Below are 25,398 nucleotides of genomic sequence, written 5' to 3'. Positions count from 1 at the left end.
AGATGACCTCCTGAGGTCCCTTCCAACCCTGATATTCTATGAAAATATCCCCCTTTACCCCCTTTCCTGAGGAGGCTTGAGAATAATATACCAACCAATTGGTTAGCAATGTGAGCACAGACAAAACCTTTTATTATTAGGACACTAAAATCAATCAGGTTCTTAAAAAAAGAACTTTATTATAAAGAAAAAAGTAAAAGAATGACACCTGCAAAATCAGGATGGAAGGTACCTTTACAGGGTAATAAAAAGATGTAAAACACAGAGGACTCCTCTCTGGATGCAGCTTCACAGTTACAAAAACAGGATTAAACTACCTTTTTAGCATAGGGAAAATTCACAAGCCACAAGAAAAGATAACCTAACACATTTCCTTGCCTGATTTACAATTTTTGTAATTTTAGATGGTTCATTTCAGGTATGTTTTCAGGAGATGTTGTACCTGCCAGGTCTCTCTCTCCGTCCGGAAAGGGAACAAACAAAGAGAGCCACAAACAAAACCTCCCCCCACCACCCTCCCCACCGCCAGATTTGAAAGTATCTTCTTTCCTCATTGGTCCTTCTTTAGGTGATTTGAGCTACTTAACCCCTTACAGGTAAAGTGATTCAGTACATCTGAAGGGCTTGGCCAGATTATACCCTCAAGTATGAGACCCCTTCCCTCCTTGGGATCTCAATTTAGTCCTGGAAATTCTGATGGGACCCTTTCACAATTTGCTCTCTCCTCTACGTCTCCATGAAGTTGGCATTTCTAATAGCGATCACCTCAGCCAGAAGGATTGGTGAGTTGAGAGCTCTGAGACTAGAACCCACCCCCCATACAGTTTTTTATAAGGATAAAGTTTATCTCTGGACTCACCCAAAGTTTCTTACAAAAGTAGTCTCTAGGTTTCACGTTAACCAAGCTATCTATTTGCCCACATTTTTCCAAAACCCCATCACCAGAGGCACTGGATGTGAGAAGGGCTCTAGCTTTCTATCTGGAGCATACTAGAGTGTTCAGATCCTCTACACAACTTTTTGTGGCAGTAGCTGACAGAATTCAGGGCCGTCCAGTTTCCTCTCAGAGAATTTCCTCCTGGATCTCTTCCTCCATCCATTATGTTATCAACTGACTAACACAACCCCACTATCTCGAGTAAAGGTGCATTCTGCTAGACAGAACACAAGCAGCTTCTGCAACTTTCCTGGTTCAAGTACCCATTATTGACATTTGTAAAGCAGTGACTTTGTCATCAGACTACACCTTTCCTTCTCGTTACTCCATTTCCCGTCAGTCCAGAGATGATTCCAGTTTCAGATGGGTGGTCTTACAATCACTGTTCAGATAGACTCTGAACCCTCTCCATAGTTGTTTTGTGTCACCTACAGTGGAACTGACATGTGCAATCACTCAAAGAAGAAGAAACTGTTACCTACCTTTCTGTAAGTGTTGTTCTTCAAGATGTGTTGCACATGTCAGTTCCACAACCCACCTCCTCCCACTCTGTATCAGAGTCAGACCAGTATGAAGGAACTGAGGGGAGTTGGGGGCAGCTCCATGCTCTTATACCAGTACACAGCAGCGCAAAGTGACAGAGGGCACTCAAGCCACAGGTTCCACCGAGGGGGAAAAATATCTCTGACATCTGTGCATGAGGCGTCGCCTACAGTGGCATAGCCATGTGCAACACATTTTGAAGAACAGTTACAGAAAGGTAGGTATCTATTTCTTCCTTATCCTCCTTATAGAGGAAGATGTCAGAAAACAGGAACAGATTTGAGGGTCGGAATATCTGCCCCCTTTTAAGGCATGGAGCCAGAAGGTAAATCAGGAGCTGGAATGCTGTCAGTGGAGGGTAAAGAGCAAGTGCTGAGAGCTTGCTTTGTGATTAAATAAGGGTTTTTGATTTCAAAAGGGCTGACTTTCAAAAATTAAGGAAATTAGTTAGGGAAGTGGATTGGACTGAAGAATTTATGGATCTAAAGGCAGAGGAGGCCTGGGATTACTTTAAGTCAAAGCTGCAGAAGCTATTGAAAGCCTGCATCCCAAGAAAGGGGGGAAAATTCATAGGCAGGAGTTGTAGACCAAGCTGGATGAGCAAGCATCTCAGAGAAGTGATTAAGAAAAAGCAGAAAGTATACAGGGAGTGGAAGATGGGAGGGATCAGCAAGGAAAGCTACCTTATTGAGGTCAGAACATGTAGAGATAAAGTGAGAGAGGCTAAAAGTCAAGTAGAGTTGGACCTTGCAAAGGGAATTAAAACCAATAGTAAAAGGTTCTATAGCCATATAATTAAGAGGAAAACAAAGAAAGAAGAAGTGGGACCGCTAAACACTGAGGATGGAGTGGAGGTTAAGGATAATTTAGGCATGGCCCAATACCTAAACAAATACTTTGCCTCAGTCTTTAATGAGGCTAATGAGGATCTTAGGGATAATGGTAGCATGACAAATGGGAATGAAAATATGGAGGTAATATTACCATATCTGAGGTAGAAGCGAAACTCGAACAGCTTAATGGGACTAAATTGGGGGGCCCAGATAATCTTCATCCAAGAATATTAAAGGAATTGACACATGAAATTGCAAGCCCATTAGCAAGAATTTTTAATGAATCTGTAAACTCAAGGGTTGTACCTTATGACTGGAGAATTACTAACATAGTTCCTATTTTTACGAAAGGGAAAAAAAGTGATCCAGGTAACTACAGGCCTGTTAGTTTGACATCTGTAGTATGCAAGGTCTTGGAAAAAATTTTGAAGGAGAAAGTAGTTAAGGACATTGAGGTCAATGGTAAATGGGACAAAATACAACATGGTTTTACAGAAGGTAGATCGTGCCAAACCAACCTGATCTCCTTCTTTGAGAAAGTAACAGATTTTTTAGACAAAGGAAACACAGTGGATCTAATTTACCTAGATTTCAGTAAGGCATTTGATACGGTGCCACATGGGGAATTATTAGTTAAATTGGAAAAGGTGGGGATCAATATGAAAATTGAAAGGTGGACAAGGAATTGGTTAAAAGGGAGACTACAGCAGGTCATACTGAAAGGTGAACTGTCAGGCTGGAGGGAGATTACCAGTGGAGTTCCTCAGGGATCGGTTTTGGGACCAATCTTATTTAATTTTTTTATTACTGACCTCAGCACAAAAAGTGGGAGTGTGCTAATAAAGTTTGTGGATGATACAAAGCTGGGAGGTATTGCCAATTTAGAGAAGGACCGGGATATCATACAGGAGGATCTGGATGACCTTGTAAACTGGAGTAATACTAATAGGATGAAAGTTAATAGTGAGAAGTGTAAGGTCATGCATTTAGGGATTAATAAGAATTTTAGTTATAAGCTGAGGACGCATCAATTAGAAGTAACGGAGGAGGAGAAGGACCTTGGAGTATTGGTTGATCGCAGGATGACTATGAGCCGCCAATGTGATATGGCCATGAAAAAAGCTAATGCGGTCTTGGGATGCATCAGGCGAGGTGTTTCCAGTAGAGATAAGGAGGTGTTAGTACCGTTATACAAGGCACTGGTGAGACCTCACCTGGAATACTGTGTGCAGTTCTGGTCTCCCATGTTTAAGAAGGATGAATTCAAACTGGAACAGGTACAGAGAAGGGCTACTAGGATGATCCGAGGAATGGAAAACCTGTCTTATGAAAGGAGACTCAAGGAGCTTGGCTTGTTTAGCCTAACCAAAAGAAGGTTGAGGGGAGATATGATTGCTCTCTATAAATATATCAGAGGGATAAATACCGGAGAGGGAGAGGAATTATTTAAGCTCAGTACCAATTTGGACACAAGAACAAATGGATATAAACTGGCCATCAGGAAGTTTAGACTTGAAATTAGACGAAGGTTTCTAACCATCAGAGGAGTGAAGTTCTGGAATAGCCTTCCAAGGGAAGCAGTGGGGGCAAAAGACCTATCTGGCCTCAAGATTAAACTCAATAAGTTTATGGAGGAGATGGTATGATGGGATAACATGATTTTGGCAATTAATTGATCTTTAAATATTAATGGTAAATAGGCCCAATGGCCTGTGATGGGATGTTAGATGGAGTGGGATCTGAGTTACTACAGAGAATTCTTTTTTGGGTATCTGGCTGGTGAATCTTGCCCATATGCTCAGGGTTCATCTGATCGCCATATTTGGGGTCGGGAAGGAATTTTCCTCCAGGGCAGATTGGAAGAGGCCCTGGAGCTTTTTCGCCTTCCTCTCTAGCATGGGGCACAGGTCACTTGCTGGAGGATTCTCTGCTCCTTGAAGTCTTTAAACCACGATTTGAGGACTTCAATAGCTCAGACATAGGTGAGGTTTATCGCAGGAGTGGGTGGGTGAGATTCTGTGGCCTGCATTGTGCAGGAGGTCAGGCTAGATGATCATAATGGTCCCTTCTGACCTTAATAATATCTGTGAAACTGAAAAGTGACCAGTGTATACTCCTGTTTTCCTATTTGTATGTGATATGTCGCTTGGAGACTGGGCTATTGCACAGTGGCCAATTTAGGGAGCTATCCTGGAAGACTGTTGTGTAGCTTCAGACTGTCATATATTTAATAAGCTCCCAGGAGTCAAGTCGATCAGGAGAGAAGGCCAAACACTTTATTAGCCTCATGAATCTTCAATTCAATCAGTCTGCATAGTCTTCTGAAAAGTATCTACCACACACTGGGCATGCTCAGAGGTTTAACACCAATTTTAGCATAGTCACTCCCATACCAGTAATTTTATACTCCTCCTTTCATCTCCCTCTTCAGCTCCTTCCGTTCATCTCAGGTAGCACTCTTTTTTGATTGGAAATAACACATAGCACAGGTCCATGGATTTTGAAATAACTTTCAGAAATAATTTAATTAGTCTTTGCTCCCAAATTTTCAGACATAGATGCCTCAAGTTGACCACCCTGGGGTGGGATTTTCAAAAGCCCCTAAGTTAAAATTAATGGGATACATGACTTAGGAGTGTGTAGGTGCTTTTGAAATTCATTGTTAGGATATAGATATTCAGGCCTGTCAGTAAAGGCCTGTACTCTAAGAATTTAGGTGTATTCTTATCACTTAGCTAGTTCTAGAGGTATAAAAGAAAGAATCAAAATCACTGTCTGCCGGTGTAAGGTCCTTCTCTTACTGTGACAGTCTGAGGCCCTGTTCTTAGGCTAAGGCCTTTGGCTAAGCAACAGAGGCAGCCATAAGCTGGGAAGCGAACGGTCACATCCTCACATTGCAAACTAGTCACATTGAAAGAAGGTGCTATTCGGCTGTTAGGAATACAATCCTGTCCTGATAATGCCCATCGCCTCCAGAGAAAGGGAAGTGCCTAGAAGATGTAAAAGGAAACTTAGTTTGATAGCATCCTGTCTGGCAAGAACTCACTTATCAACAGCTGGGATGTGAAATCCTCACTTCTGTATTGTTTTGTCATTATAGTTCCCACTTTGCTATTGTTTGTCTGTATAATCTCTGTCTGGTGCTGTGATTGTTCCTGTCTGCTGTATAATTAATTTTGCTGGGTATAAACTAATTAAGATGGTGGGATATAATTGATTACATAATCATGTTACAATATGTTAGGATTGGCTAGTTAAATTTCAGGAAAATGATTGGTTAAGGTTTGGCTAAGCAGAACTCAAGTTTTACTATGTAGTCTGCAGTCAATCAGGAAGTGAGGGGGTGGGTGTGTGGGTGGGGGAGATGGGAACAGGGAATGGGGGTAAGGAAATTGGAATCATGTTTTACTAAAGGGGGAAATGGGAACAGGGAATGGGGGTAAGGAAATTGGAATCATGTTTTGCTAAAGGGGAAAATGGGAACAGGGAATGGGGGTAAGGAAATCAAGTTTGGCTAAGGGCAGGAATGGGAACAAGGACACAGGTGTAAGGCTCTGTGGTGTCAGAGCTGGGAAGGAGGACACTAAGGAAGGAAACTGGAATCATGCTTGCTGGAAGTTCACCCCAATAAACATCGAATTGTTTGCACCTTTGGACTTCGGGTATTGTTGCTCTCTGTTCATGCGAGAAGGACCAGGGAAGTAAGTGGGTGAAGGAATAAGCCCCTTAACATTCATGTATAGGCACCAAAGGTCATTGAGCTCCCGTAGTGCCCATTGACATAAATAGGAGCTACAGGTGCTCAGCATCTCTGAAAATCAGGCCACTTATTGAGATGGCTAATTTTAGGCCCCTAAGTTTGAAAACGATGGCCCTTATATATTATTTCAGACCTGTATATATAGCTGCTAACATGATTCACTCCATACTGATTATGCTTTGGCATCAGCCCAGTGTTACTTGGAGTTTTCAGTCTTTGTGATGCTATTGTCTTCTATATAGGGTTTTGTACCACACTTATCTCTGTGATATCTGAATACCTTCCAGTAGTACATTAAGCAATGTGACTATACATCTGTTGCTTGTTGTTTGTTCTCTCATCCTCTCTCTGAGAGAGAATTGTGTGCAGTGGAGTGTCTTGTTTTGGTAGGTGTGGGTTTGTGTGGTTTTTTTATGCTGGTGTCTGTAATGATTCTGCTCACATGGAGGTAGACTTTCTCATTTCTTTTAAAAAGAAAAGAAGTACTTGTGGCACCTTAGAGACTAACAAATTTATTTGAGCATAAGCTTTCGTGAGCTACAGCTCACTTCATTGGATGCATTCAGTGGAAAATACAGTGGGGAGATTTTATGTACACAGAGAACATGGAACAATGGGTGTTACCATACACGCTGTAATGAGAGTGATCACTTAAGGTGAGCTATTACCAGCAGGAGAGCAGGGGGGAAAAACCTTTTGTAGTGATAATCAAGGTGAGCCATTTCCAGCAGTTGACAAGAACATCTGAGGAACATTGGGGGAGCGAGGGGGGAATACACATGGGGAAATAGTTTTACTTTGTGTAATGACCCATCCACTCCCAGTCTTTATTCAAGCCTAAGTTAATTGTATCCAGTTTGCAGATTAATTCCAATTCAGCAGTCTCTCGTTGGAGTCTGTTTTTGAAGTTTTTTTGTTGAAGAATTGCAACTTTTAGGTCTGTAATCGAGTGACCAAAGAGACTGAAGTGTTGTCCGACTGGTTTTTGAATGTTATAATTCTTGACATCTGATTTGTGTCCATTTATTCTTTTACGTAGAGACTGTCCAGTTTGACCAATGTACATGGCAGAGGGGCATTGCTCGCACATGACGACATATATCACATTGGTAGATGCGCAGGTGGACGAGCCTCTGATAGTGTGGCTGATGTGATTAGGCCCTATGATGGTGTCCCCTGAATAGATATGTGGACACAGTTGGCAATGGGCTTTGTTGCAAGGTTCCTGGGTTAGTGGTTCTGTTGTGTGGTGCGTGGTTGCTGGTGAGTATTTGCTTCAGGTTGGGGGGCTGTCTGTAAGCAAGGACTGGCCTGTCTCCCAATATCTGTGAGAGTGATGGGTCATCCTTCAGGATAGGTTGTAGATCCTTGATGGTGCGTTGGAGAGGTTTTAGTTGGGGGCTGAAGGTGATAGCTAGTGGCGTTCTGCTATTTTCTTTGTTGGGCCTGTCCTATAGTAGGTGACTTCTGGGTATTCTTTTGGCTCTGTCAATCTGTTTCTTCACTTCTGCAGGTGGGTATTGTAGTTGTAAGAATGCTTGATAGAGATCTTGTAGGTGTTTGTCTCTGTCTGAGGGGTTGGAGCAAATGCGGTTGTATCGTAGAGCTTGGCTGTAGACAATGGATCGTGTGGTGTGGTCTGGATGAAAGCTGGAGGCATGTAGGTAGGAATAGCGGTCAGTAGGTTTCCGGTATAGGGTGGTGTTTATGTGACCATCGCTTATTAGCACCGTAGTGTCCAGGAAGTGGATCTTTGGCTGGCAGCAGATGGTGCAGAAGGACTGCAAGCCATCCACATCTCTTGGCTGCTCGGCAGAAGATGGTACAATAGGACTGCTAGCTATCCATATTTCCTGCCTGCCCAGCAAAAGATGGTACAATAGGACTGCCTGCAGGACTAAAGAGAGTGACCTGGTCGAGTCACTCCTAATGTAGTCCCTGCACCCATGTCTGCCCAGGCGCTCCTGACCGACACGGCCAGGAGCACCTCGGACATGACGATAATGGCTACCAGTCCTATTGTACCGTCTGCTGCCACAAGGCAATGGGTTGCTGCTGCTGTGTAGCAATGCAGTACCGCGTCTGCCAGCACCCAGGAGACATACGGTGACAGTGAGCTGAGCGGGCTCCATGCTTGCCGTGGTATGGCGTCTGCACAGGTAAATCCAGGAAGTTTTTGGAAAATGTAGGGGACAATTTCCTGGTGCAAGTGCTGGAGGAACCAACTAGGGGCAGAGCTCTTCTTGACCTGCTGCTCACAAACCAGGAAGAATTAGTAGGGGAAGCTAAAGTGGATGGGAACCTGGGAGGCAGTGACCATGAGACGGTCGAGTTCAGGATCCTGACACAGGGAAGAAAGGAGAGCAACAGAATACAGACCCTGGACTTCAGAAAAGCAGACTTTGACTCCCTTAGGGAACTGATGGGCAGGATCCCCTGGGAGAATAACATGAGGGGGAAAGGAGTCCAGGAGAGCTGGCTGTATTTTAAAGAATCCTTATTGCGGTTACAGGGACAAACCATCCCGATGTGTAGAAAGAATAGTAAATATGGCAGGCGACCAGCTTGGCTTAACAGTGAAATCCTTGCTGAACCTGAACACAAAAAAGAAGCTTACAAGAAGTGGAAGATTGGACAAATGACCAGGGAAGAGTATAAAAATATTGCTTGGGCATGCAGGAGTGAAATCAGGAAGGCCAAATCACACCTGGAGTTGCAGCTAGCAAGAGATGTTAAGAGTAACAAGAAGGGTTTCTTCAGGTATGTTAGCAACAAGAAGAAAGTCAAGGAAAGTGTGGGCCCCTTACTGAATGAGGGAGGCAACCCAGTGACAGAGGATGTGGAAAAAGCTAATGTACTCAATCCTTTTTTTGCCTCTGTCTTCACGAACAAGGTCAGCTCCCAGACTGTTGCACTGGACAGCACAGCATGGGGAGGAGGTGACCAGCCCTCTGTGGAGAAAGAAGTGGTTCGGGACTATTTAGAAAAGCTGGACATGCACAAGTCCATGGGGCTGGATGCGCTGCATCTGAGAGTGCTAAAGGAGTTGGTGGATGTGATTGCAGAGCCATTCGCCATTTTCTTTGAAAACTCATGGCAATCGGGGGAAGTCCCAGATGATAGGAAAAAGGCTAAAGTAGTGCCCATCTTTAAAAAAGGGAAGAAGGAGGATCCTGGGAACTACAGGCCAGTCAGCCTCACCTCAGTCCCTGGAAAAATCATGGAGCAGGTCCTCAAGGAATCAATTCTGAAGCACTTACAGGAGAGGAAAGTGTTCAGGAACAGTCAGCATGGATTCACAAAGGGCAAGTTATGCCTGACTAATCTAATTGCCTTCTATGATGAGATAACTGGCTCTGTGGATGAGGGGAAAGCGGTGGACGTGTTGTTCCTTGACTTTAGCAAAGCTTTTGACACAGTCTCCCACAGTATTCTTGCCAGCAAGTTAAGGAAGTATGGGCTGGATGAATGCACTACAAGGTGGGTAGAAAGCTGGCTAGATTGTCGGGCTCAACGGGTAGTTATCAATGGCTCCATGTCTAGTTGGCAGCCGGTATCAAGTGGAGTGCCCCAAGGGTCGGTCCTGGGGCCGGTTTTGTTCAATATCTTCATAAATGATCTGGAGGATGGTGTGGATTGCACCCTCAGCAAGTTTGCAGATGACACTAAACTGGGAGGGGAGGTAGATACGCTGGAGGGTAGGGATAGGATACAGAGGGCCCTAGACAAAGTAGAGGATTGGGGCAAAAGAAATTTGATGAGGTTGAACAAGGACAAGTGCAGAGTCCTGCACTTAGCATGGAAGAATCCAATGCACCGCTACAGACTAGGGACCGAATGGCTAGGCAGCAGTTCTGCAGAAAAGGACCTAGGGGTGACAGTGGACGAGAAGCTGGATATGAGTCAACAGTGTGCCCTTGTTGGCAAGAAGGCCAATGGCATTTTGGGATGTATACGTAAGGGCATTGCCAGCAGATCGAGGGACGTGATCGTTCCCCTCTATTCGACATGGGTGAGACCTCATCTGGAGTACTGTGTCCAGTTTTGGGCCCCACACTACAAGAAGGACGTGGAAAAATTGGAAAGAGTCCAGCGGAGGGCAAGAAAAATGATTAGGGGACTGGAACACATGAGTTATGAGGAGAGGCTGAGGGAACTGGGATTGTTTAGTCTGCGGAAGAGAAGAATGAGGGGGGATTTGATAGCTGCTTTCAACTACCTGAAAGCGGGTTCCAAAGAGGATGGCTCTAGACTGTTCTTAGTGGTAGCTGATGACAGAACAAGGAGTAATGGTCTCAAGTTGCAGTGGGGGAGGTTTAGGTTGGATATTAGAAAAAACTTTTTCACTAGGAGGGTGGTGAAACACTGGAACGTGTTACCTAGGGAGGTGGTGGAATCTCCTTCCTTAGATATTTTTAAGGTCAGGCTTGACAAATCCCTGGCTGGGATGATTTAATTGGGGATTGGTCCTGCTTTGAGCAGGGGGTTGGACTAGATGACCTCCTGAGGTCCCTTCCAACCCTGATATTCTATGATTCACCCCCTTTCCTGGGGAAGGCTTGATAAAAATCCTCACCAATTTGCATCAGTGAACAGAGACCCAAACCCTTGGATCTTAAGAACTATGAAAAAGCAATCAGGTTCTTAAAAGAAGAATTTTAATTGAAGAAAAAAGTAAAAGAATCACCTCTGTAAAATCAGCATGGTAAATACCTTACAGGGTAATCAGATTCAAAACATAGAGAATCCCTCTAGGCAAAACCTTAAGTTACAAAAAGACACAAAAACAGGAATATCCATTCCATTCAGCACAGCTTATTTTCTCCGCCATTTAAACAAACAGAATCTAACGCATAACTAGCTAGATTACTTACTAAGTTCTAAGACTCCATTCCTTTCTGTTCCTGGCAAAAGCATCACACAGACACACACAGAGCCTTTGTTTCCCCCCCCCTCCAGCTTTGAAAGTATCTTGTCTCCTCATTGGTCATTTTGGTCAGGTGCCAGCGAGGTTATCCTGGCTTCTTAACCCTTTACAGGTGAAAGGGTTTTTCCTCTGGCCAGGAGGGATTTTAAAGGTGTTTACTCTTCCCTTTATATTTATGACAATGAGGTAGATGGCGGAGTCTGGTTTCTTGGCACATGTCCTGATTTTTGTTGCTGCTTTTCTGACAGCACTGAAGAAGTGCTCGTATGCTTTCTTTCTCAGACTGCATGAAGTAGGAATGCACACAGGCCTGCACCAGTAATGTCGGTGAAGGCTGGCTAATGAGCTGTACAGGGGTCCACTTGCATCTGAGATGTTTGTTCTGTTACTGGGATCTGCAACAGCTCAGATTTTGTGGGATTAAAAGTCTTTCCTTAACTTGCAGTTTTCCTCAGTTCAACCATTTGTGTTTTAAGAATTCATTATTCTTTAAGGCTCTTTCCCTGAAGTTATTGAGCCATGTTTACAACCTTGAGTGCAGCTAGATGAAGTTTTTAGTTGTGGATTTCCATAACTTTTTGTAAACCATTTCAAAGAATTGCCCTGGGATGTTTTCCTACATGGAAGTTGTCCATTCCTGTTCTACTTGCTGTCCATGTGCTGCATTTCTTAAGTATGCAAAATTCACCTGCCAGATCCTCCCCACAGTAGGGGCCCTTATTGTGTGCCACCCAAAGCCCTGCTCTTCTGTCTGAGTTCCTGGGCACAGCAATATCCCTACAATGCACTGGCAAGCATCAGAGTGACTGCACCAGATCTCAGAGATGAAAATGTGCTCATGACACCTCAGAGATTTCCCAAGCCCTACTGGATATTTTCATTTAGCCACCTACTCTTTCCAAGAGAGCCAAAGATTCCTGTCCTCTTTAGACCGTGACACTCTGCTACTGCAACCCAGTGTGCACAAACAAGAGCTGCTGCTGGCTGCGTGGGAAGAACTGAGGAGCATAGCTGCAGGCTGGGGGTGCCCTCACTGAAGATGGTCCAGCAGAGTCAGGCAGATGTTTGCGCTGACCTAGGGCAATTGGGAGGTGCCATGTGATTTGGCACCACATAAGAGGAGACACCCATCAATAATGGATTTCTCTCACTGTCAGTCTCACCATAGAACCTGGGTCTCGGATGAAGTGGACACTGACTGTGGAGACAAATAGCTAGTTTATGTGGGGAGTGCTAGCCTCTGGGATTTGGCAAACTCATAATATCTGTGAAGGTTAAGCCTTCCCTCTCCCCTTTCCTCTTTGTGCAGGTGCTGCTAGAGAAAGAGAGGGAGAAGAAGTCTTTGCTGGAGGCACTGCTCCAAACACAGGAAGAATTGACAGATGCCTGTCAACAGCTGGAGCAGCTTCGCCAAGAGGTGAAGAAGCATCAGAAGGAGCAGGTAGGCTTGACCAGCAGGGAGCAGTGGAGAGGAGGGAACGGGCTGTTAGAATCCAACACATAGGACGGAAAAAAGACAGGGGTGAAAGGAGAGAGAATGGGGACAAGTCAGAGACTGGAGGGCAGTGCAGAGCTGGGAGAGAAGCACTGGGGCAGAAAAGAGGAGCCAGGAGAGGGCTGCACCTGGGCAGAAGCCTGGTAAGTAAAAGGAAGGATAGGTTAGAGGCAAAGATAGCAGCAAGGTGGGTTTTGTGCACACAACCACCCAGACGGAGCAAAGGCAGAAAGATGTGGTTGGTGAGCGGGACTCTGGGGAACAGAAAGGATGGAGCAGGATTTGATATTTCACAGCTTTCAGTGACTCACTCTTTGGCCTGGCTGCAGGACACCGTGGTGGGGCTGCAAGCTGAGCTCCAGGAAGCTCAGAATCAGATGGAGGCGGTGGAGAGCAGGCACCAGGAAGAGGTCAAAACCCTCAAACAGGAAATAGACGTTCTCCTTACTCAGCGAGACACCCTGCGAAACCAGGTGACTGCCCCAGGCACAGTGCAATGGGGATTCCACCCAGGAGGGGGCAGTCCCCCTGCCTGTTGCTCACCCTCAATATGACCCTCACCTTGCTACTCAGCCCTGATCCTGGCTGGGCAGAGGGGGGAGGTGGTCCCTCTGTCTGTTGCCTGGCTGCTTACCTCTGATCACAGCTGATGGGGACGGTCCCTCTCCCTGTCACTCTGCTGCTTACTCCAATCCCATCTTGGCTGGGAGGGACAGTCCCTCTGCCTGTCATCCTGCCATTCGCTCCTGATCCTAGCTGCACAGTAGCAGAACTCCATCTGTCCTGCTGCTGGTGCTTTTATTTCAGGGGGTGACGGGGGATTCGGTGAACAAACTACTCCACTTAGGTCTCCAAACATATGAGCAACATCTAATTTGAACCTGGCACTCTGAAGATCAGATGATACTTTAACTTGCTTGTTTGCTTTCCCCACAGGATACAGAAAGGCTATTGCATGCTTTAACCTCTGGCTTCTCCACTATTCTTCTCTCATATTTCAGGTGCAAGAGCTAGTGGTCACCAAGGATTCCTGGCAACAGATTGGCTTGGAGGCTCAGCGGCAATTGAATGAGGTGCAGAAATTATCCAATCAGAAGATACTGGAGGCTGCTCATATCCAGAAGATGCTAGAGGGGGAGAGGAGCCGACGGGAGGAGGCGGAGCGTCACAACATAGAGCTCCGGACCACGCTTGGAGCCCTGGAGGGGGAAATGAGCCAACGGGAGGAGGTGGAGCGTCAGAACACAGAGCTCCAGGCCACGCTCGGAGTCCTGGAGGGGGAAAGGAGCCGATGGGAGGAGGTGGAGCGTCAGAACACAGAGCTCCGGGCCACGCTTGGAGCCCTGGAGGGGGAAAAGAGCCGACGGGAGGAGGTGGAGCGTCAGAACACAGAACTCCAGGCCACGCTCAGAGCCCTGGAGGGGGAAAGGAGCCGACGGGAGGAGGCGGAGCGTCAGAACACAGAGCTCCAGGCCACGCTCAGAGCCCTGGAGGGGGAAAGGAGCCGACGGGAGGAGGCGGAGCGTCAGAACACAGACCTCTGGGCCACGCTCAGAGACCTGGAGGGGGAAAAGAGCCGATGGGAGGAGGTGAAGCATCAGAACACAGAGCTCCGGGCCACGCTCAGAGCCCTGGAGGGGGAGAAGAGCCGATGGGAGGAGGTGAAGCGTCAGAACACAGAGCTCCAGGCCACGCTCGGAGTCCTGGAGGGGGAAAAGAGCCGATGGGAGGAGGCGGAGCGTCAGAACACAGAGCTCCGGGCCATGCTCAGAGACCTGGAGGGGGAAAAGAGCCGATGGGAGGAGGCGGAGCGTCAGAACACAGAGCTCCGGGCCACGCTCAGAGCCCTGGAGGGGGAAAGGAACCGACGGGAGGAGGCAGAGCGTCAGAACACGGAGCTCCGGGCCACGCTCAGAGCCCTGGAGGGGGAAAAGAGCCGATGGGAGGAGGCGGAGCGTCAGAACACAGAGCTCCGGGCCATGCTCAGAGACCTGGAGGGGGAAAAGAGCCGATGGGAGGAGGCGGAGCATCAGAACACAGAGCTCCGGGCCACGCTCAGAGCCCTGGAGGGGGAGAAGAGCCGATGGGAGGAGGTGAAGCGTCAGAACACAGAGCTCCGGGCCACGCTCGGAGTCCTGGAGGGGGAAAAGAGCCGATGGAAGGAGGTGAAGCGTCAGAACACAGAGCTCCGGGCCACGCTCGGAGTCCTGGAGGGGGAAAAGAGCCGATGGGAGGAGGTGAAGCGTCAGAACACAGAGCTCCGGGCCACGCTCGGAGTCCTGGAGGGGGAAAAGAGCCGATGGGAGGAGGCGGAGCGTCAGAACACAGAGCTCCGGGCCACGCTCAGAGCCCTGGAGGGGGAAAGGAGCCGACGGGAGGAGGCGGAGCGTCAGAATACAGAGCTCTGGACCATGCTCAGAGACCTGGAGGGGGAGAGGAGCCAACGGGAGGAAACGGAGTGTCAGAATACAGAGCTCCGGGCCACGCTCAAAGCCCTGGACGGGGAGAGGAGCCGATGGGAGGAGGTGGAGCGTCAGAACACAGAGCTCCGGGCCATGCTCAGAAACCTGGAGGGGGAGAGGAGCCGACGGGAGGAGACGGAGCGTCAGAACACAGAGCTCCAGGCCACGCTTGGAGCCCTGGAGGGGGAAAAGAGCCGACGGGAGGAGGCAGAGCGTCAGAACACAGAACTCCAGGCCACGCTCAGAGTCCTGGAGGGGGAAAAGAGCCACCGGGAGGAAGCAGAGCATCAGAACACAGAGCTCCAGGCCACGCTCAGAGCCTTGGAGGGTGAAAAAGCCAGGTGGGCAGAAATCAAGTGTAATGTGGACTAGATATTTTTTTCCCCATCTTAACTGATTCCTGTTTTCAGGTCTGTGCACATGTAAGCTAATCTGGGAGCATATCCCAAAGCTCTGAGGTGTTGTTGCAATTAGGAGCCTACTCTTACATTGTCTCACTGGGGTGCCTGGACTGCACTGTGTAGTAGCCTGTCAGTTTCCTTCTGACAGCAGTCAGCAAAGACACTCCTTAGGGACGTGGCTGCAGTTGTACTGGCTTTGCCCAGGTTTGTCTGCTGGAGACTGCTGGATCGTTCCCCTCTATTCGACATTGGTGAGGCCTCATCTGGAGTACTGTGTCCAGTTTTGGGCCCCACACTTCAAGAAGGATGTGAATAAATTGGAGAGAGTCCAGCGAAGGGCAACAAAAATGATTAGGGGACTGGAACACATGAGTTATGAGGAGAGGCTGAGGGAGCTGGGATTGTTTAGCCTGCAGAAGAGAAGAATGAGGGGGGATTTGATAGCTGCTTTCAACTACCTGAAAGGGGGTTCCAAAGAGGATGGCTCTAGACTGTTCTCAATGGTAGCAGATGACAGAACGAGGAGTAATGGTCTCAAGTTGCAGTGGGGGAGGTTTAGATTGGATATTAGGAAAAACTTTTTCACTAAGAGGGTGGTGAAACACTGGAATGCGTTACCTAGGGAGGTGGTAGAATCTCCTTCCTTAGAGGTTTTTAAGGTGAGGCTTGACAAAGCCCTGGCTGGGATGATTTAACTGGGAATTGGTCCTGCTTTGAGCAGGGGGTTGGACTAGATGACCTTCTGGGGTCCCTTCCAACCCTGATATTCTATGATTCTATGATTTCTAACAGGTAAGCATGATTAGCCAATTCCTTTACCCAGCTGGTTGCCCTTAATGACAGTTCAAATGTCTAAGTGCATTGTATGGAACATCCACGAAGGTCCTGGCCGCTGTTTGGAGCCTCTGGCTTTGTTGGTGCTCCCAAGACTTGATCCCCTACTTCCCAATATCCTGCAGCAGCTGAGTCAATCTCCCTGAGCCTGAGTAGCTGGCACAGCTGAAGTGTTTGAGTTTTTCTCACCTGTCTCCAGCTCTGAGTCAATGAAGCATTTGGCTGCTCCCCTTAGCACACAAGAATTTTATCCCAACATATTGAGCTAATTGAGGTAGTAGGTCTCAGCTGCTTGACCCCACCCAAGCACCAAGCTGTGGCTTCCAGTCTGACTTATCTGCTCTGGCCTCTCTCTTTCCAGCTGCATTTATTGCTGCATTTGTGTTGTATTTTTCCTTAGTTATCTCTTCTTGTGCACATGGAGAATGGGATACATAGCAGTGCTTCAAGAAGTGCCCTAGGAATGGCCATACAATGCCCCTCCTGGGCACACACAACTGTCTTGTGCATAGAAAGGACTGTGATTGACTTGTGTGCAAGATAGTTATCCCACACTCTCAGAACCTGAAGGGAGTGCCAAAAAGCTCTCCTGGCTCATCTCAGTGTTTTCAGAAATCCAGCTCACAGTCCCAGAAAACCTTGGCAGTTTCAGCCTCGAGAGACTTAGAATAGTGAACCCTCTCTGGCTAATATCACTGCATCAGAATCCCCCATGGTGGTGGACTTTCATCAAGATAGGATCTGTTGCTCAGTTTCTCTTTGAATTGCCAAGTGCACCCCAATGTGTCAGATAACTTGTAACTGTGGCATCTCCAGGTATGTTGGCATTGGAGCCAAACCTGTAGCCTTGTGGTGGATGCATTCTCAGCTGGTCCCAATACCAGTTCCCCATGTGCAGTCACAGCTGCTGGCCAAGATGCAGCCAGAGCTGAAGCCTGGCCAGGCGGCTCTGACTCTTTCACACCCAGATCAGCAGAGCAATCTGCAGTGCCTCTGAGGAATGTTAGCTGGCAGTTTGTCTCTGGGCAAGGACTAATCTGTGTGAAGGATGACAGTGATTCCCCACAGGAGGATGAACCTTTGTCCAGTTTACTGAAAGAATAACTAGGGCCATTCATTCTCCTTTGACTCCTTTTCACAGGAAACCAAAGTTTGTTTTCCACCAACACCTGGAACAAGATGCTCCTATAGGTAGGGTACCTATGCCATTCCATCCTATCCTCTACCAGTTAGTGAAGCAGGTGTGGGAAAACCTTCGTTTTACCTGAGTTACTTCCAGAAAAAACTCTATCATTAGTACCACCTGGAATTCAGAGTCCGATGATGATTTAACTGGGAATTGATGATTTAACTGGGAATTGGTCCTGCTTTGAGCAGGGGGTTGGACTAGATGACCTTCTGGGGTCCCTTCCAACCCTGATATTCTATGATTCTATGAATCTTCATAGAGGAGATCTCCAAGTAAATTGAGTGTGGATAGCAGGCGGTCTTCACTGGGCACCAGTAAGATCACCAACACCAGTCGTGATCTAGGATTCATGTCTTGAAGCAGCTGAGATCGAGGGTTTTTTTGAGCCCACCTCTGCAGTATCTGGCTTGGGGTGAATGCTCAGATCAAAGGCATGAGAGCTCAGTATGATATATATACAGTAGTCACTGCCAAAAAGCATCAACCACAGAGTATGCAGGATCATGAAATCCCAGAGGGATCATGGCAATGGCTAGGAGGGACTTGTTTGAATTAAACAAAGAAACTTGTTTAGTGTTAGTTGGTTTTCACTCTAAATTCCTGGAGATTTAGGACTAGTAAACACAAGCAGTAGAATGATGGGTACCCATGTCAATCAAAATGAGAAGCCAAGGATGTCAGAGCTGCTGATTACTAACAACAGACCCCAGCTTTCAAGTATGAAAATTCAGGAATTCACTAAGACTTACCAGTCTGATCACATCATCTTCTCCCTGAAATACCCAGACAGAGAGTAATGTCCTAAAGAAAGCTAAACAGGACAATAAAGATCCATATTTATTCCAGTTAGATGTTAGAATGATCCCTGGCATGAAAACCAGTAGAAAGATGGACAAGGACTTTACTTCCCACAATACCTCAGTTACAAAGAACACAATTATCAGACACATAGATTAATACGATATGTCAGGGAAGAGTCAACATAGCTTTTGTAAAGAGAAATCATGCCTCACCAATCTTTAGAATTCTTTGAGGGTATCAACAAACATAGATGAGGGTGATCCAGACTTTCAGAAAGCCTTTGACAAGGTCCCTTACCAAAGGCTCTTAAGCAAAGTAAGCAGTCATGGGATAAGACGGGAGGGTCCTCTCATAGATCAGTAACTGGTTAAAAGATAGGAAACAAAGGGTAGGAATAAATTATCAGTTTTCATAATGGAGAGAGATAAATAGCGGGGTCCCCCAAGGATCTGTACTGGGACCTGTGCTGTTCAACATATTCATAAATGTTATGGAAAAAGGGGTAAACAGTGCAAAATTTGCAAATGATACAAAATTATTCAAGATAGTTAAATCCAAAGCTGACTGCGAAGAATTACAAAGGAATCTCACTAACTGTGTGACTGGGCAACAAAATGGGAGATGAAATTCAGTGTTGATAAGTGCAAAGTAATGCACATTGGAAAACATAATCACAGCTATACATAAAAAATGATGGGGTCTAAATTATCTGTTACTACTCAAGAAAGAGTCATTGTGGGTAATCCTCTGAAAACATCCACTCAATGTGCAGCAGCAGTCAAAAAAGCTAATAGAATGTTAGGAACCATTAGGAAAGGGATAGTTAAGAAGACAGTAAATATCACAATGGCACTATATAAATCAGTACAATTCTGGTCACCCTATATCTAAAAAGAATATTAGAATTGGAAAAGGTACAGAGAAGGACAATAAAATGATTAGGCTTATGAAACAGTTGTCTCTTGTCTAAGATGAACAGCCCCAGTCTTTTAAATCTCTCCTCATATGGAAGCTAAGGGGGACATGATAGAGATCTAGAACCTCATGACTGGCATGGAGAAAGTGAATAGGGGAGTGTTATTTACCTCTTCACATAACACACAAACCAGGAGTCACCTGATGAAATTAATAGGCAGCAGGTTTAAAGCAAACAAAAGGAAGTACTTCACACAACACAGTCAACCTGCAGAACTTGTTGCCAGTGGATGTTGTGAAGGCCAGAAGTATAACTGGGTTCAAAAAAGAACGAGATAAGTTCCTGGAGAATAGGTCCATCGGTGGCTACTAGCCAAGATGATCAGGGACTCAACCCCATGCTCTGGATGTCCATAAACCTCTGAGTGCCAGAAGCTGGGACTGGCTGACAGGGCTGGATCACCTGATAATTTCTCCTGTTTATTCCCTCTGAAGCACCTGTCACTGGCTCCTGTCAGAAGACAGGATATTGGGCTACATGGACCATTGGTCTGAGCCAGTATGGCCGTTCTCATGAGATCATCTCTCCCACTTTAAAAACAGCAGATACTTTGGGACTGCTAATACAGGGACAAGACTTCAGTGCTAGCATGGGACTGAATGAACAGAGTGTCTGTGGGGTTAAGAAAGGGCCAGGCCTTGTCTCCTGCCAGGCTTGACTCACGAGGGCTTGTTAAATATTCAACCACATGGCAAAGAGCCCTGGGTTTATGGAGACCCCTCCTCTACCCCTCCCATCGCGGCACTACTGGATTTACGGAACCCCCCTGTTGTGGTCTCGCTAGGCTTAGAGAGAGTGTCCCTGCCTTTGCCACAGAGCTGTCCCTGCCCCATCATATTGCCATCAGAGCATCACCTCTCCCCCATTCCAGGCACTGAGCTGCCAGGATTATACAGCCCCCGCCCATCACATTGCCATCAGAGTGTTGCCTCTTCCCCGCTCCAGGCACTGAGCCGCCAGGATTACTGAGTCCCTTCTCTCTTTCAGCCTGACTCTGGCCCTGGAGGGGAAGAAGCTGAGACTCAGGACCTTCCAGGAGAGAGACGATGCCCAGCGGAGTGAGATCATCAGCTTGCATTCAGCCATTTGCCAAGCTCAGCAGCTCCATTCTGACCACAGAGGAGAGATACAGGAGCTCAACACCCAGGTGCCCTGCACACCAGCATTCCCTTCCACAGCAGCACATCAGGCTTCCCCAGGACCAGCCCCACCCTCCCCACTCACTATACGCATGTCCCTGTCTCCTCCTCCACTGCTTCCACTTCTGTAACACTGCCTCTTCTCCTCTCACCTGCTCGCAGCCTTGGAGCTATGGTGCTGAAGCCTGGATCTGTCTCTGCCCGCTCTATGTCTTAACCCCCTGATTGCAGATCCTGAGCCCCAGAGAGAATAGCAGACTCCTATGGAGCATCTCAATGCCTCTGTTGCAGTTGTTGGCTCCAGGTGGCTGTGCCTAGCCCTGCAAAGCACCAACTTCTCTCTCTGCTACGGGGAGGCAGAAAGGAGCTCAGAGCTGGGAAGGTGGGAGGTGCTTCCAACTCAGCCTGTTCACCTGGCGTCCCAGACACACAAAATGAGGGACTGACCATCGCGCTGTTCCTGCCTCCATGTTTTTGTCGGGTAGTTCACCTCCACTATGGCATAACTGGCTGCCCCTCCGGAGCCTCTTTCACCCAATGTGTTTTTTTTCTGGTTTCTTTCTGAGGGTAAGGGCATGGTGGGGCGGGGAGCAGTAATCGGTGTTTCCCTGTGGGTGGGGAGCTCTTGGTCCCTGAAGGTCCCAGAGTTTATTTCCAGTCTGACCTCTGCATCTCCTCGGTTTTGTGCCTTTGGCTGTAGGAAGGTGTCTGCTCAAAAGCAGCTTCCTCCGTCAGACTCTCTCTTCCTCCCTTCCCTCACAGTAGTCGTGCTGAGCCCACGAGGGCCTGTGTTTCTCTTCTCTGCAGGTCCACTCACTCAGGCAGGCAGTGCTAGAGAAAGAGGCTGGTTTAGTGGCCCATGAGAAGCAGCTGTCACAGGATCTGGAGGAGTCACGAGCGAGTGAGCGGCATTTGAGGGATTTGCTGCGGATGCAAGAGGCAGAGGTGTCTCAGCTGCGCCTTAGCCTTTGTAGCACAGAGAGCCGGGCAGAGGCACTAGCTGTGGAGTGCCACCTCACCAGCAGTGCCCGCTGTGAAGCAGAGTCCAAGCTGGCCAGGTTGCACACCATTCTGCAGCATACACTGTGTGGCAGCACTCTGGCAAGTGGAGACCTTGTCACGTGGAGTCCAGGTGAGTGTGGCTGGTGTCTGTGGCAGTGTGTGCTGGAGGCTTACCCCCAGAAGGCCATGTGGATCTGTCCCTAGGCTGAGAAGGCTTTACAGCCTTGTGGAGGAGAGCTGGGGCTTCCCTTCCTAGTCCTGATTTCCTGGCCCATATCGCTTCCCAGTGGCCTTGCTCTGGTTGGGGAAGGCTAGGAATGGTGCGGAACCCTTTACTCTGGTCTTGGCCCAAGCGAAGTCCTCAGTCTCTGACACAGCAATTCTTGGCCTTCCATTCTGGGAGAACAGACAGCATATTACATTTGAAAAGTGTAACACGTTCCAGCCATCTCTGGCCCCTGGAGGGAGTGTCCTTCCACTTCTTCTGGAACTGCTAATTGGGATGGCCCTAGGGCTGGTCAGAGGTTTCCAGGGACTCCAGATCTGCATGGCTGACCTCAATAGCAGGCACCATGGATGATGGGTTTATACATCTTACGGGATGCTGTGCAAGCGGCAGGAAGCACTACAAGCTAGAGAGCCCAGGGCCAGTCATCAGCCCACTTGTGCTGCTGATTGCATGGAGTCCCACATGGCACGGTTGTTAATACTTAGAAAGGTATCCTGGGACATTGCTCCTAAAAGCCCCAAGAACATTTTGAATGGATTTGGTAAGGATATTTCATTGCAGCCTCCCTGTCAACATATCAAAAACAGGTACCAAGCCTGGGTGGGAGAAATCCAGGGGGGCAGGGCCGTTTGTGGACGTGCCAGTGTTTCTCAGAGCTGATAAAATTGCCCCCAAACCCTCTCTGCTCCTTCTCCTAGGTGCACATGACTCCTCACTGGCAGGTGTTTTCTGGGACAGGAGCCCTTTGGCCTGTTTCTCCCCCCTTGCCCTTTTAGGGAGGACTCATTAGGGCTGTGGGATTGCATCGTGTGCTTTACTCCCTTCCCCCATTTTTCTCCACGGGCCATTTCTCCCCTCCCTTTCCAGTACATCCGGGGGGGGTCTCTGACATCTCCTTTCCCTCTGCATGTTACTGCCTCCTGAGAGGAGCTGCTGCTGAGGGCTGATGGTGTGGGAGGAGACTGTCTCTCCTGGCTTAGTACTGCAGAGCATTCCTGGGTGAAGGGAAAGCCAGCAGGGCTGGATGCACACCTGGCAATAGCATCTAGTGTCTATAAGAGATTTGCAGCTGGACCATATTTCAGCCCCATTTGCTGGAACAAAGAGGAATTTGGGGCACAGAGCAGAAACCTGGGGCCGTTGGCAAGCATGGGCAGCCTTTGTTTCTAAAGCCAGGAAGGGCATGGAGGGCAGGCCTAAGCCCCAAAAGCTCACTGCAGAGAGAACTAAGGCAGTGTTTGTGAATGGGGAAGCGACCTCAGCCCCAGGGTGAAATACAGCCCCAGGAGCCACTGGAGAATGCCACATCTGATGTGGCACTAATGGGCAGTCAAGGTAATGTGCAGTGTGTCACCTATTCACTGTAACGTCTATGGGACCTGCCCCTGGGAGGTCTCCAAACCCTGCCACATGTAGGAGAAGCTAAGCAGGGTGCTGTCATGGCAACCCTTTGGCCAAACACTGATCCCAGGGCTTATTTTTCCAGAACAGGATCATGTCTGTGGGCTTACTGGGCCTCAACCTAAGGACCTCCCCATAGAGCTCACAGCAGAGAAAGTGGCAACAGCCTTCCGGGACCTGCACCAGGACCTGAGGCAGACTCTGCAAGATCGGGTAACTGCTTTCTTCAGCGCACTCACTTCCCCTGCCCCTCTGCTGAGCTTACGGCGCAGAACAAGGTGCTGTGGCAGAGCTGGCTCTAGTCCCCTGGGCCAATGCAGCCTAGACCTGCTCAAGACCCCTCTGTAGGGATCCCACTCACTGCTGCTGCCCGCTTTGGCTCTGGCCCTGCCCTGCCTGAGTCTGTGCCCTAGGCTTCCTCTGTCGGCTCTCCTGGCACCCTGTGCGTGTAGCTTCATACAGCTTCTCCTGCTTTCTCCAGGATGATGCCAGGAACAAGGCTCAGAAGCTGGAGCAGGAGCTGAGCAAGAAGGAGGCCGAGAGGGACTGTCTCAGAGCTCACACCCAAGAGCTGCAGAAGTGGTTGGCCCAAAGCCAGGAAGGTATGGCTGCCCTCCTTCCCACTGTACCAGGCCCACTCTGCTTTATCAGCAAGGGAGTGAAGATGGCAGTTGGGGGAGAGGAAGAGCCACCGTGAGAGCCCACACAGACTGGCGCTCCTGAATAGACTGTGACCCATTGCAGAGAGACAGACCTGGTTCCCTGCAGTTCTCCTTGTAGTACTTGAAGAGTCCTCTCTTTTCTCCTCCTGCCCTGTGCTAACCTGGGGCATTCCTAAGTAAGGGAGGCTTCTCCTCCGTTTTCCAGTGCATTAGCTCTGTCTCCTCCCCCAGGATCCATGCGTTATTGCAGTTGTCAATAAATCATGTGTCTCTGTTACCTTCCCCAGTTTTCTACAATCTGCTGCTTCCTCTTCCTTCTCAGCCCTACCCTTCCTAGCCCTGTTACAGTCTCTGAGCACAGGCTGCTGCTGAACCTCCCGCCCTCAGCAAAGTGCTTGATGGAGACACTGTCTCTCATCTCCCCAGTCACTTCTCACACACAACAGCCCCTCAAACAGATCTCACTCTGGGTCTCTCCCTAGACTATAGCACAGTAACTACTCCCCTACATATAGCTAATTGTCCTGTCTCTCTCACTCTTCCTCACTTACTCTTCCTCCATACCACAGCTATGCGGGCATCTTGGCTTCTCGTCAGTCATGGCACCCTTCGTACCCACCAAACACTTGAAATTGTCTGCCTTTCAATGTAATGATTGTCTCCTGTTCCTGTGTAGTGGAACAGAAGCTCCCTATCCTCCTGCCCTAGACCAGTCAGTATTTTATAGGCTTCTATCACGTCCCCTAGGCCTAGTTGAACAGTCCGAGTCTTTTCAGTCTCTCTCTATGGCAGAGCCCCTTGTTTCCCGTCTTGGAACTCTTTCTAATTCTGCAACATCCTTTTGCAAACTTATTGCTCCCTCCTTTGTGGTAGCAGCTCTTCTGCACCCAGACTTGTCCTTGAATGGAGCTCTACATCAGTTGGTACTCATCCTTTTCCTTCCTATATATTTGCCTTTTGTAATCTTATCCACCTCAGCTCTCACTATTATACTGATGATGCTCACCTGCACCAGTCTGTTGACCTAATCTTATTGACCGCTCCTTGTTCACTCCCTCTGTCTGTGAACTCTGGTTTCACCTGAACTTCCTTAAGCCAAATACCTCAGACTGAGATACTTCTTTGGGCATAACCCAATCTCCCCTTTGTGGTCTGGCCCCTGGGAAGCAAAGGGCAGTTTAATGGAAAGATTATGGCTCTTGCCCAGCTTTGTTTGGTTTTGTTTTGGTTCCTCTTCTCCTCATTCCCCCTTGCAGAGATGCGGATGGTAGAAGGGAAGCAGGGCTCACTCCAGGCCACACTGCAAGAAGAGGTCATTGCCCTAAAGAAGGAGGTTGTGACGTTGCATGGGGAGGTTGCATCCTTGGAGAGGAGCCTTGAGGGCACCGAGAAGCAAAGAAGGGATGTTGTGGTAAGGCTGGCAGATGGCCCCGAAGTTTTGTTACATAATGCCCATTCAAGGAAAGCCTGAACAGAACTCTTTTAACTCTGCATCCTTGGGAACAACCCTGCCCTGGCTCCAGAGCCACTAAATGGAAAACCCCTGCAGTGCCATCTCCCATGTCTATTTTCTAATTTCTGCTGCTCCCCTCAAAGTTAGAAGCATTTGTAACCAGACAGAGTGTGCAGACATGGAGCAAGTTTCCCCTATCCCTCCTGCAGCCCCTCTGTCATGCCCTGCTATCCAGTCCTAGGCTTCCCATGCAGTGCTTCTGGGCCACCTGGCTGCTGATCCACAGTATCCTCACTATTCCAGTCTGAGTTCCACCCCTAGAATTCTGCCAATGCATTTCACTTCTATCCACTC

General features: G+C 48.1%; 1 protein-coding gene across 14 annotated transcripts in view; it reads left to right on the top strand.

Annotated features, from left to right (window-relative positions):
- CEP250 (centrosomal protein 250) overlaps positions 1 to 25,398 on the top strand; it is a 123,282-nt gene that overhangs the window by 82,620 nt on the left and 15,264 nt on the right. For all 14 annotated transcript variants that reach the window (XM_048820053.2, XM_075118867.1, XM_048820052.2 and 11 more), the window contains 8 exons: positions 12,310 to 12,441; positions 12,825 to 12,968; positions 13,497 to 15,298; positions 20,146 to 20,305; positions 21,105 to 21,429; positions 23,015 to 23,142; positions 23,411 to 23,531; positions 24,848 to 25,002. In XM_048820053.2, coding sequence (XP_048676010.2) covers positions 12,310 to 12,441; positions 12,825 to 12,968; positions 13,497 to 15,298; positions 20,146 to 20,305; positions 21,105 to 21,429; positions 23,015 to 23,142; positions 23,411 to 23,531; positions 24,848 to 25,002 — 2,967 coding nt within the window. The remainder of the gene's footprint in view (positions 1 to 12,309; positions 12,442 to 12,824; positions 12,969 to 13,496; positions 15,299 to 20,145; positions 20,306 to 21,104; positions 21,430 to 23,014; positions 23,143 to 23,410; positions 23,532 to 24,847; positions 25,003 to 25,398) is intronic.

This window comes from Caretta caretta, chromosome 13, assembly GCF_965140235.1.
Source record: "Caretta caretta isolate rCarCar2 chromosome 13, rCarCar1.hap1, whole genome shotgun sequence".
Lineage (NCBI taxonomy): Eukaryota > Metazoa > Chordata > Testudines > Cheloniidae > Caretta > Caretta caretta.
This window is presented reverse-complemented; position numbering and strand designations above follow the sequence as displayed.